Here is a 13,582-nt window from a genome sequence, read left to right on the forward strand (position 1 = left end):
GTAAGTTATAACACAACACTCGAGAGTCATTTCTTCAATAATTATCAGTACAGTTCTACAATTGTAAATGTTAGGAATTATATAATTTCAATCATATGATATACACCACAATAATAATCTATACCTTCAAGTTTCTATGATTTGTTTAATCAGTTCTTGTCTTCTAACTTATACTCTTCTTTTTTTCCCACCATTATCCCCACATTAAGGGGTCGGTTGCCTGATGCGCCTTTTCCACTGCCTTCTATCAAAGACATCATCATCCATCAAACCTCTTCTCTCCATACCTTCCTTCAATTTATCTCGCCATGTAATTCTCTGTCACCCTCTCGATCTTCTTCCTCTAACAGGTTCTTCCCCAGCCCTTTTCACTCCCTTCTCGTCATTCATCCTCAACACATGCCCATAACATCTCAATCCTGACTCCTATCACCTCTGAAATCTTTACTAAGCCTGCTCTTCTTAGTTTATCATTTTCCAATCTCTCAAGCAGCAATATTCCCATAATCCACCTCAGCATTCTCATCTCTGTTCTTTCAAGCTTTACTTCCTCTTTTCTTCTTAGAGCTCATCTTTCCAATCCATACATTAACACTGGTCTTCTTACTGTGCCATAGATTTTGACTATTAGCTTAATTGGCATTTTCTTATCACATACTACTCCATCTACATCTCTCCACTGTCTTCTAACTTATATTACTGTATATTGAAAAGGCTTTCAACGTCTTAATTTCCCATTCGAATCAGTTCCAAGGCAAATATGCATCAGAATCCTTTATTAAGAGCATTGTTTCTTTAGACTTCTCAATTCAGACATAACATCTTTCACCATCACTGATTTCAGCCATCAAAGTACCAACAAGTACAGAGGATGATCATCACAGAAAATAGTAACCCACTTTTGGCAAAAAGGTTGGCTAGGCTTTACTGGAACAAGTGTCAACATGTATTAACCCTTTCAGTCAATATGCCTTTGTGAAATCTCTACTTCCAGATGTGCAATAACTGAAATATCATGAAAGATCAGCTTGCAATGAGGCCTTGTAAACTGGGTGTACTGTTCTTTCTAATAGATGTTTTTAACATTCATTCATGAGTACAAAAAGTATTATAAAATTTAAAAATACACCTTAAAATTATCCATTTATCTAAAATTTTTGTTTAAAAAAACAATCAATAAGCATCATATGAAAACTCTCAAGTTTGTCAGTTCGGGAACTGAGCAAGGATTGTAGTTTCTATAGGATTACTATCATTTGTCTAAACTGTACTATACTATTAGGTTCCCATAAAGTAATCAAACTTTTAATTAGCAATGACTTTTAAAAAGTTGTTCTTAAATGTATATACGTATAACATTTGTATCCAAAGTGTTCTAAAAGGGGACACATCCTTCATTGCTTCATTTTTTGTGATGGTTAATTTGAAATTCAGTACCCTTCCTCATGGAAATCAGCTCACTAAAACAATATTTTTCCTACAATAGGTTGGGCTGTGTACATGACTCTTATTGCAAGTGTAGGGCTCTTGCTAAGTTGCTGGATGTCCTCAGTTGCTGCTCACACTACCACCACCGAACAAGTGACCACTGAAGTTGACAAAGGGAAAAATGTTGTATGCCTAATCTAAATGCAGCAGTTTTACGAACTTACGTAATCATATATAAAGAAAATTTATCTCATAAATTTGTATATGTCAATGAATATTTTATTGCAAACCTATGTACATTTTACAATTTACTGAAATCATAAAATTTAGGAATGCTTCCAATGCCACAGCCATATGATCATTGAATATGTTCACTAATTCAATTAAAAAATTTACATACTGGAATGAGGTTAATTCACAATTGAGGCCAGGTTAGCTGTGCTGCCATGTGGGGACACTTGTTACTTCCAAATTTGTATAGATGTAAGTCAAAGAGCTGGGAACAATGTACACCAATACTTTTAAAGATAAATATTTATTTCACTTATTTGAATAATAGAAGAATTCATTAGGTCTTTTTCATTGGTGCTTTAAGACTGGATTTGTTCCGCAAAGCAATTCATCTTTGTGAGATTTTTATATTACTGCACTAACGATGCTTTATTACAGGCTACCAAAGTGATCTGGTAAACAGTTCTTACAAGAACTTTCAAAATCTGATGAGGTCTTATAAAACAACTTAGTGAGATCCTATTCATGACAAATCTCGCAAAGCAATAAAGTCTGTCAATCACAAAAACTACACCACAGATACCTAAATGTCAGTAACATGGGCAGTACAGTTTTCACCTGGTTTGGACAACCATTTAGAATGAAAGGCAGTAGTACTACATTTTTGTGTTGGCAGTTTAGCTTTAAACATCTGTTGTGAACTTCCCTTTTACATTGTTGCTCATTGATGTACAAATTGTTAAACTAATAATTCTGCTTCATGTACAGTATGCAAAGAAATCCATGAACCATTGTACAGAGTATGAACAGATGTTTTCTATATATCCTGGATTTACACCATGAAAAAATTGAGAACAACCGAGTCAAAAGCAAACATATACTACTGTAATTATTATTTAATAATGGTAACAGTTCAACCAGGATACTAAGGTAAAATTCTAAACTCTCACAGATCTGGTCAGAAGTGCTTATTCTCAATGAACATAATAATCTCATTTCAGATATAGCAACTACTTGAAAAATTATTATTATTGCTCAATAGATTGAAAATATTGACAATTTTAACAAAATTCCTTTTAATAATTTGCTTCCAATCTCATATGCATTGGTGTATAGTACAGTAGAATGGAAAAAATAGAAATGGGTTAAGACATTATCTTTAGGTCACCATTTTACTAACAATTATCTTATTTGTTTTTGGTGTGCATTTACTTATGCTCGGCAGAGATCATCAGTTTTCCACATTAATATGCCATTGCAATTGAAAGGAAAACTCAGAATTCCTAACTTGATTCTCAACATCTGTTCAATCTCCATGTATTCCCTAATGTATACAGGCAGTCCCTGTTTAACGGCAGGGGTTCCGTTCCCGGCTGATGCTGCTAACCGAAAATCAGGATTAACAGCACTAAATAATTGCTTAACAGCGCTGTTAACCGGACATCGGCACCGTTAACCAGAGATCGGCGCTGCTAACCAAACATCAGCACAGAAAATCTAGTTAAAACCATCGCTAGACAAGCCTCGTAAAACCAGATTGCTGTTAACCGGCGCTGCTGTTAACTGGGGGCTGCCTGTAGTATGTTGTTTGATGATATTGTATCTGGAATCTAAATCTACAAGTCTAAAAGTAAAAGAATATTTTTCATTAGTAAGCAGGTAAAGGCAATCAAGCAAATAAAATCGCTACCTAATATTGTAATTAACAGTATTATTAGTATATAATAAGTGTGTCTTATAAGAAATATTATAGCTTTACAACAAAGTTTTTGAATCAAATTTGACTCTTGTATCAAAATGGATTGTATAAGGTCTGTACTTTAATGCTTACTGAAGTTCATTGGCCATGGTCACAATCAGATTACTCTCTCCTTTCTAGTTTCTTTTAGTAAGTACTAAACACAACTTTTCACTTAATCAAAAACCAAATATACAATTTGTAGTTAGTGTTATCATTGTTAGTTTTCCAAACAAGTTTGTGATGTTTCTCTTAGTGTTGATATCATTGTTAATTCTCCAAACAAGTTTGTAACGTTTCTCTAATCACATTTTGCAGTTAAAATTTAACAGTACCTAGACTGTTAATTGCAAAATATCTGCTAAAAATTCAAAACTTGATACCATTCTTCAAAATTTAACAGTACCTAGACTGTTAATTGCAAAATATCTGCTAAAAATTCAAAACTTGATACCATTCTTCAATTAAATTCCTATTATAAAGAGGGATTCATTGCACATTGCAATTCTCAATTCTCTGTACATAATTACGTACAAAATATAATTTTAAGCTATCTTTTGCCTCTTCTTGAGAACCCATAAGATTATGTCTACCTTTCATACCATTTTTGGCATGACAGTCCAAGACTGACTAACAAATTATTAGAATTTAAACCCTATAACGTTAGTTAGAAGTAATCAGACATAGGTTTATATTTACGTAGTGAGTACATACCGTTGCAGATCGTACTATGGTTAACAATGGTATAAAACAATCAAAAGAATCTGACACTCAGCACAATTTCATGACCAGGATGAGGCATCAGTGCATCCTCTTATGTTACATTAGACCAAACTGACAAGTCCTCAGTCATTCACTGCCAGTGTAGTGTCTTGACAACTACAGAACCAGTTGCTTCTATCCCCAAAAAACCTGCTGACATTTCATGCTCAAAATATTGCTGTATGTATTATTGAGCTCTAGGTCCTAATTTTTACACTCTCAGCTTGTATAGGAGAATAAAGCACACAGGCAAGGCAAATATGTACAAGTGGGAGATATGTCAAGTCACAGCAAAATTCTGTAAGCTTTACTTGGTGTAACATTCCCATAAAAGATAAGTGTTCAAGTAAGTAGTTTTGCCAATGCAATATAATTAAAATATATTAAGTACATTATCTTGTTTCAACTTTTGTAATAGTTAAACAGTTCATTATCCATAGTCTGTGTTACAGTGAGAAAAATGTACAATGTACAGTAGATCTACATTATATTTTGCACTGTAGGATTCCTGTGCATTAGTTTACCAAGCCACTTTTTAAAATTATCATACGGCTTGCATGAAGCACTTGTTCTTAAGTGAGAGATGAAAACTGAAGTACAATAAACTTCAAGAAGTTTAACAGCTTACCAGATCAGACCAATAGGAATAGATGAAAAGGAAAAAGACTGCATGGCCAGGGACAAGACTGATACAAGTACTATAGAGAGCACTTTAATGGTATCTACAATGCACTGCACCTGGCAGTACCCAACACAGGGATAAGTTGAGTGCAAGACAAAAACCAAACTATGAAAAATCCTTACCGTTAAAAGTTCATATAAAATAGTAAGGAGGCAAGTTAGGATGTCCACTATTCTGCAACTACACAAGAAAATGCTGCTAAGTGTTTCAAGCAGTAGTCATGAAGGTAACATCCCCAATGCCTCTCGAAAGCTAAAAAGAATAGAGGAGACCTCTGCAGTTCTCAGGGAAACCATGAAATGTCATGAGTGCCACACAGATCATCCAGATAAATCACCTTATCCTAAGGAATCCTTACTATCATCTTAACACAGAACCCTTAAACATTCACAGCAACCTCAATACATGTTTACAAAAGAACTAGGATCACATGATGTAGTCTGACTGACAACCAAATTTGATTCCTTACCACCAATTATGAGATGGATTGGATGTCAGTGAGGGAACTGCATTGACTCCTGTATAGTGCATTACATTTTACACTACTTTTAATATGTGCCTATTCCTTTATTTCCTCTTTAATAAGAACAAATGTTTTCTTTTTCATTTTTGGCATAATCTCATATTTCAGTTATTACCGCAAGTTGATTTTTACAGAATGTCTTATTTTCATTTATGGTATATTACCTCATATTTCAGTTACATACTACCGTAAGTTGATCTTTAAAGATTTGCACATTATCATACATTAATTTTGAAATTTGTAAAGTAGAGGTCAGTCTGTAACCACTAAATTCACAAGAGATGCCTTGCATTGAACACAAACCTGCTCTTTCTTATAATCAGAATGCAGCTACTAAAAATGAACACTCACTGGCTATATATGTTATCAATAGTACCAATGGCAAATTGCCAGGTGGATAAGAAGTTCCTATCAAATAGGAAAGGTCCTTCAACCCAGTTTTAATATTGAATACACCTCCCTTAAAGTGGCACAACAGCTTTAATGTCCTCTGACCAATGAACAGGCCATCTTATTTACAGCAAAAAAGATGGCAAAAATTACTATTTTTTCACCTACAAGAAGGAAGAAAGAATGGAAATCCTATTCTACATTAGAATAGTATAAAGAATGGAAATCCTATTCTACATTAGAAAATATATACTACAAAGAGGTTCTCATTAATAAAAAGTAAACCATTCTAAAGTATTCCAGTACTGTACACATGCATCAAAAAACTACAAAACAACAGCAATGGAAAAAATACTGTGAAATATATTTTCAAATGTTATGAACCCAGACAAGACCTTAATTTATAATGCTGCTGCATAAGAATGACAATTTGCAGTACTGCAATATCCTTGACATTATCAATATTATTCGACCTCTTACCACAGCAATAAACTGTACTTACCATATAACGATTAGCTATTGCCTTACTGCAGAAAGCTGTTGTTTGCAAATAATAATATTTAAGTAAGTCTTAATTCTGTTGCGCATGCATGAACATGAAACTTGACATACTCCAATATATGAATATGATATTGTTATGATACAATAAAGTTTCATACATACTTACCTGGCAGATATATACATAGCTATCGACTCCGTCGTCCCCGACAGAAATTCGAATTTCGTGGCACACGCTACAGGTAGGTCAGGTGATCTACCGGCCTGCCGCTGGGTGGCAGGACTAGGAACCATTCCCGTTTTCTAATCAGATTCTCTCTTCCACCTGTCTCCTGCGGGGAGGCTGGGTGGGTCTTCAATCGTATATATCTGCCAGGTAAGTATGTATGAAACTTTATTGTATCATAACAATATCATTTTCATACATTCAACTTACCTGTCAGATATATACATAGCTGATTGACACCCTTTGGTGGAGGGCAAGAGACAGCTAACTCCTGACTAGACAGGTAAACAACATGTGTTGTAGGTATTTATAGACCTTGGTTCCTCTGTGTTTCTAGACGAAGGGTCGACTTCCTAGCTATTGCATAGGAGTCTGCTTCGTCTCAAGAGCCTTAGCAAGATAGTGATCTGTGGCCAAGAGTTCTTGTGGGTCTACCGATGGGGTCTTATCCACTTACTCGGTCGAGCCTAATTGGCATTTGTCAATGGGTGCTAATCCGCTTATATGACAACATGCCTATGCTATTGGCATAACTAACTAAGGAGCGCAACACCGATCCCGATCACCTGTTCCTAACATGAGGGTTCGCGCTAAAATTGAAAAAGAGTTATCCCCCCCCAAACTCCTTTCAAACCTCAAAAAAAAAATCACTAAGTTAAAATAAATTCAACTCATTATTAAAGGATCAGTGTCGGCTCCTTATCCCAGCAACGTATCCGCTGATACGTATAAACAAGAGAGAAGGATCTCTCGTAGGTTAACTTGAAGTCCTTCGTGTAATGAGCAGTCAACACATAGTTGCATCTCTCCATTTGTTAAAGCTAATATGTCTTCCTGACATATTGTTACGAAAAGAACAAGAATTTGCAAAAGCTCGCACTTCATGAGCTTTTAAATTCTCAGCTGTTTGAAGGTATCATCAAGTCACTTATGAGTGCTTTAGAGATCACCTATTGTTTCAAAGAAAGACTAGGACTTTCTTTGAACTGGATCTCATCTGGATGAAGCCTAGCGTCTGGCTTGCGCCTGGCTGGCGCGAGGATATCCTGTTTGGAATACTCCTGGCGCCTGACAGTCGTAACACTCCTCAAATACTCCTGCCGTCTGGAAGGCGCATCTCGCTCCAATACTCCTGGCGCCTGTTAGGAGTATTAAGCTCAGAATACTCCTGGCGCTGGTAGGCACATCGCGCTTCGAATACTCCTGGCGCCTGGTAGGAGTAAAAAGTCTAATACTCCTGGCGCCTGGGAGGAGTATCGAGGTCAGAGTACTCAAGGCGCCTAGCAGGAGTATCTCTTCCCGAATACTCCTGACCTATGGAAGGCGCATCTAGTTCCGAATACTCCTGTGGCTTGGTAGGAGTATCGCTCATGGAATGCGCCTTTCGATGGCAAGTATATTGCGCTTAGCGGGTCGCTATACTCCTATCAGGAGTTTTCTCTTCTCCAGTTGGCTCTTGTTGCTTGGATGAAGATCCTTGGGCCTAGAACGATCTTACAGTAAAGTCAGGCTCTTTGCGCCTGGCTCCTAGTTGGCGCCAGACGCTTGGCAGGAGTTACTTCCTTTCCCACGTCTCGCCTGCCTAACGCATCGCTCCCCCCAGAGATGGCCGCTTGTGCGACAACTCCCCTGTAGGGTTCGTCGCGCCCGACAGGAGATCGGTATTTGGATCTCTTAATCGGAAGCCTGTCATCCTTTTTACGAGTGGCTCTTTAGAAAGTACTCCTACCAAAGACGCTAATTGCTCCTGCACATTCATCAAAATTTAGTCAGCTACATCCAGTAGACGATAGGAAATCTAAAAGTCCGAGAGACAAGTCTTCCTCCGAGGAGGATCCTTATTGAATACTTCCGTTGCTAACGAGTTCTCCTCCTAAATGTTGATGAGTTTTCTCGTTGCAGAAGCTTCCCTATCCTTGCCCGAAGGAAGGGAAGGAGCCTGGAAGCTTAAAGAGATTCTGAGCTGAAATTGGTAGGACTCCTGATTTCTAGCTCTTGAATGTATCTCTCTGACCCTTTTGGGAAGTAGTTTGAGCCCTCATCGCGTTCCAAAGACTCTGTCAGTAAACATTTAAACCTTGTCTTCTTCTGTAGATGACAATGTCAATACATTACCCGGACAACGAAACCTCTATCTGAAAGCGTTGATCCAGGGAATAAAAGGCTTTAGTTCTTTTGCCAAACATACTATGCTGGCCAGAACCCATTGCCGAGTCTTCATAGAATTGATTCCAGATTCTAAAGCCCAAAATTTCACTTGTCCTTTTGATCGTATAGGACCAAGAGAAAACATTTGATTAGGAGCAGTTCCATCTTGTCGGAACACGGAATCTGAGGCCCAAATTAGGATCCCATTCTAAGATAAGATCTCTTACTCTTATCGTATAGAGGCATATTGTATAAGATCCCGAAGATCTTAATTCTCTACTATCTCTAATATTCTTTGTCGAGACAGAGTATATCTTTTACTGTGTTCATTGATAGCAATAAATACCAAGGTGATTCTTCCCTCTGAAAGGGAAGAAAACCATTATGTGGTTCACAGAGGTATCGGAAGAGGACAGTTTCCCCTTTCCATCTAGCACGATCTGTAGCAATTCTATGTCTTTAACATATTTAAAGGAATTATCAAGCTTCCCTTGAAAAATCCTCTCATTCATATTTACTTCTGGTCAGTCTGCACGCAGACAGACTCAGAGTGGATAGGTTTTTCAGGTCCAATATTTATAATAGATTCCGATAAAATCTCTACTCTCTTAGAAAAACCTTCCGACACATGCTGAAAGAAGAACGTGACCTCTGTGAATCCAACCTTTTTATTGCCAAAATGATGCATTCATCTTCTTCCTTTGATGCCCATTTATTTTAATATCTGTTAAGAATATATATAACTAGGGGAAAAAAAGACTAAAGTTTATTCCCCTATTTAAATTAAAGATGGCGTATCTTGCTACCTCTCTTGTTTCGAGGAAAAGGAAGCAATCTATAAGAAGCTCATCATCTTCTGCCTTGCGAAGAGATCTGTGAATACTTTCCGCAGGGTCTGACAACTCTTTCCAATAAATGTTAAACATACGTTAACAGTTATTATCGTCGATCAAAAAGGTTCTCACGGACATGCAAAATCCCGCATCGAACCTGGTAAGGATCGTTACGTTCCGTGTCTGTTTCCAAATAGGTTAAATCGTGCTCGGGGTAGCCGAATTAAAATCATTTTATAATACCGTCACATTGTGGTAAACAGCATTCATCTAGGAAACTCTTGTAAGGATAGTAGGAACGCTGTAATTAACCACGGTGTGTGCATAAGGCTTAACCGTACCGTTATCTTAAGGTGAATTTCCTACTACATTCTTTCCTCGCCGAGGCAGAGAGATATCCTTAGCAAAACGAATACGATGTTATTCATGTTTGCCTAAAAATCCCCTCAATTCGTGGTTAAGTCCCTGATTGTAGGGGGAATATACGGTGAAGCATTCGATCCCTTAGGAGAGAGAGATGTAACCAACCGTTCACGAAAATGACCGAGAACCGGATGGTACTGGATTGGCTCACAATTACAGCTGTCTCGTTCACTGCCTGGCTGCATTCATTCTGAGTTGCCAGTTACTCCCTTCAATGAATGGATATAATAAAATTATTCTCGAGTCTAAGAAAGCTCTCAATAATGCAAATTTAAGCCAAACAACCTTTGTTAAATACCGAAGCTGAGTAGGTATTGTCGTAACAAACGTTTTAAGCGAAGTCCTTACTAGGAAAATCCTGTAAGGATATAGATAATTCCGTAGCGAACCAGAAAGGCAACTATGGTATGCGTATATGACTTGTCATTCAGTAGTCGTATACAGCAAGCCTTCTACGACACTCTTTCCTTTCCGACATGCAGAGAAAGAATGGAAATCTTACTCTCTTCGTTCATTTCGTCAATAATCCCGAATGAGTATTAGTCGAAAGAGATCGCAAATGACAACCGAGGATCGAAGAGAATCTCTCCAGCTTTTATTATCTTGGAGATAAGTCCATATTTTACGCCTTTCTTATCTGGAAGAGCCTCTAATCAATGAATGAGAGCTCGTACGAATCTTGTTCACTTCCAAACGATTGCCCCTCTTTCTGTAAATGGTTGGTTGCATTATTTTTTAGAAGGAGGATGATTTTAATATCCTCTTACTAATACTGAACTAATTCTCACAATTCTGCTCTATCTTCCATTCCTCAAGTTGGGAGAAGATTGAGCAACCGGAGGAGAGCGCTTCCTTTCGAAAGGTGAAGGGCTTTAGCAGTACCGACTCTAACCTGACAAGGGCTACGGCAGCCTGTGCTACATCTGAGTCCCTGCCTGGAAAAAGCCGAACTTGCTCTTGCCTTTATTGCATTAAGACGATCCTGACAAGGGCGACGGTCGCCTGTGCGACAACTCCCGTCCCTATCAGGAGAAGCCTCGAATGTCTTTCACCTTTCGCCTGGAGGACTCTTGGCGGTTGTCAGGCTCTTCTTGTAGGTAGAAAGTGCCTGGCGCTAAGCAGGAGTATCTTGCCTAGAATACTCCTGGCGCTGGGAGGAGTATCGCGATCGGAAATACTCCTCGTCCTCGGAATACTCCTGGCGCCTGGCAGGAGTATCGCGCTCCGAAAATACTTCCCCCCTGGCGCCTGGGAGGAGTATCGTGCTCGGAATACTCCCTGGCGCCTGGCAGAAGTATAACCGCTTTCCTAGGAGGAGTATCGTGATCGGAATACTCCTGGCGCCTGGTAGGAGTTATCACGTTTCCGAATACTCCTGGCGCCTTGGAGGAGTATCGTGCTCGTCTGAATACTCCTGGTGCCTGGCAGGAGTATCGCGTTCCGAATACTCCTGGCGCCTGGGAGGAGTATCGTGATCGGAACACTCCTGGCACCTGGCAGGAGTATCGCATTCCGATCACGATACTCCTGGCGCCTAGGAGGAGTATCGTGATCAGAATACTCCTGATCCTAGCAGACGTATCGCGCTTGGCAAGTTTTCTTGTTGGAAAGTTTCCGAGCATCTGAAAGGCGATCCTCGCCTGGAAAGTTCTGTACGTCTGGAAGGTTATTTGAATCTGGAATCTTCCGCCATTCTGGAAGGTTCCGCTTGTGCGGAAGGTTCTGTGTGCGGAAGGTTCCGATCTCATGTACATTTGTTCTTGCTTAGAATTCGACAATACTTCCATTTTCGACATAGCCCTCCCTTTCTTCTGAATGAGAAGGACTTCCATTTCCGATGAAGATCCTGGTTCATAGTGCTTCAGGCGCTTTGTTTTTTTTTTTACGCCATATTTTCAGGCCCTTCAGGTGCTTTGCGCCTCGTTTCAGGCGCTTTGCGCCTTGTTTCAGACGCTTTAGGCGCATTGAGCCTCGTTACCGGAGCTTCATGCCCAAGGAGCTAGAAGCTTAAAAGTTATATATATGTGTAATCACTAAACGAGATCCATATAATTCATTCGATCAACAAATATTCTTTAATATCTAATTCGTTCTTCTCAGAATAGATATATTTTCATATACATGTAACCGATGAGGAATTTATTGAAATAACTATTTCAAACCCCCATGGGATAGAGCCCCCCCCCCCCCCCCCCCCCGTCCAACTGTACGGTGGGGGGACAAACCCGGATAGGGCAATGCCTCTACCGCAACTGTTATCGAATGATGTCTCTCTTCTGAGGTTCCGATAGCCAGACGAGATTATCTTGCATCTTCATTTAATCTACGCCTTTGAATGTTTCTTCTCCTTATTCGTCAAGACGATAATAATAAGGGGAACAACATTGAATTAGGATGCCTTTCCAATGGCTATCCCTGGCAGTCTGGGACGTCCTACAGAACCTGCCGAGGGGACGCCTGATCGGTGGGGATTCTCTGTAACCTCCGTAAGGCTTTCGACATTCCTTCTCCTCTGGGCCTGTGAGCTTGGAAGAGGTCTAGGCCTGGGAGCGAGACAAGAGCCGATCAGGACGCACCCTCTATTGCAATGGGGAACACTATAATCACTTCTTACCTTATAATAGCTCGTATCTTGAGCTACATTCCTTTATCTTCAAATTGCAAATGAATTTGTAGTTTCTGTGAAGTAAGAAGGTGATGAGGAAACTACACTACTAGTACTGTTAATATTCTAACTGCTCGTCAGAACGAGAGCTATTAAAGCTTTCTAAAAAGAAAAAAAAAAAAAAAAACATATCTAGTTCTTGTTTTGTTTTTCTGACTTCCTCAAATAGGAAGTTACCTTATTTTCCTCAATCAAATTCTAACATTTATTACACTTTATCAATGAATAAATATTTATATTTCCCTTTCTTGCAAACTATGTAATTGTCTACCGAAAACTTCGGTAGTTACACATCCTCTATTCTTCGAAAACTTCGAAGTTAATTCATTAAAAGTTATTAAAAGCGTATGCCGAACCACCGATCCAGTACTTCCCTGTAAAAGTTGGCCCAGAAGATCGATGGCGATGAAACACGAAAATCAAATCAGGAGGGAAAGTAAACATATGTTTACATTCCCAGCGACAGAGAGAATCTGATTAGAAAACGGGAATGGTTCCTAGTCCTGCCACCCAGCGGCAGGCCGGTAGATCACCTGACCTACCTGTAGCGTGTGCCGCGAAATTCGAATTTCTGTCGGGGACGACGGAGTCGATAGCTATGTATATATCTGACAGGTAAGTTGAATGTATGAAACTGAAAAATAACAGTGCATTGAAAATTAAAGGAGAATAAAAACTCACCATTGCTCAAATCCAATCTTATTCAAACACAGACCATCACATCACTTAACATTCTTACCACATACTGCTCATAACACAATTTATATCAGATTGGAAAAAGATAGTTCACCAGTCTTGTTGTACTTAATCAACAATAACAGAAGCAATGCCAGTAAGTTGTTTTGCAACTATGCCAAAAGGATACAATGGCATGTCATTGTGATAGCAAATTCCTTTGACATTATAGTTCTTAAAATGATAAATGTTGTCAATCACATCTATGCTATATTAATAATTGATAAGTAAGCATTTCTAAATTCTTTCTTCATGAAAAAATACAAGCAGTCAGTCACACAATAAAAAAATTTATAAAAA

The 13,582-nt window shown here is 38.7% G+C and overlaps 1 protein-coding gene and 1 long non-coding RNA gene across 3 annotated transcripts in view; one reads left to right on the top strand and one right to left on the bottom strand.

Annotated features, from left to right (window-relative positions):
• LOC135203635 (LHFPL tetraspan subfamily member 2a protein-like) overlaps positions 1–3,952 on the top strand; it is a 27,272-nt gene extending 23,320 nt beyond the window's left edge. For both annotated transcript variants that reach the window (XM_064233473.1, XM_064233472.1), the window contains exon 6: positions 1,487–3,952. In XM_064233473.1, coding sequence (XP_064089543.1) covers positions 1,487–1,629 — 143 coding nt within the window. In that variant the 3' untranslated portion in view covers positions 1,630–3,952. The remainder of the gene's footprint in view (positions 1–1,486) is intronic.
• On the bottom strand, positions 22–6,248 carry LOC135203637 (uncharacterized). Its single transcript, XR_010311981.1, has 2 exons — positions 3,804–6,248; positions 22–3,732 (listed from the first exon to the last, which is right to left on the bottom strand). It is a non-coding gene; the product is annotated as an uncharacterized LOC135203637 (long non-coding RNA).
• Positions 6,249–13,582: the final 7,334 nt, after the last annotated feature.

Source organism: Macrobrachium nipponense, chromosome 36 (genome assembly GCF_015104395.2).
Source record: "Macrobrachium nipponense isolate FS-2020 chromosome 36, ASM1510439v2, whole genome shotgun sequence".
Lineage (NCBI taxonomy): Eukaryota > Metazoa > Arthropoda > Malacostraca > Decapoda > Palaemonidae > Macrobrachium > Macrobrachium nipponense.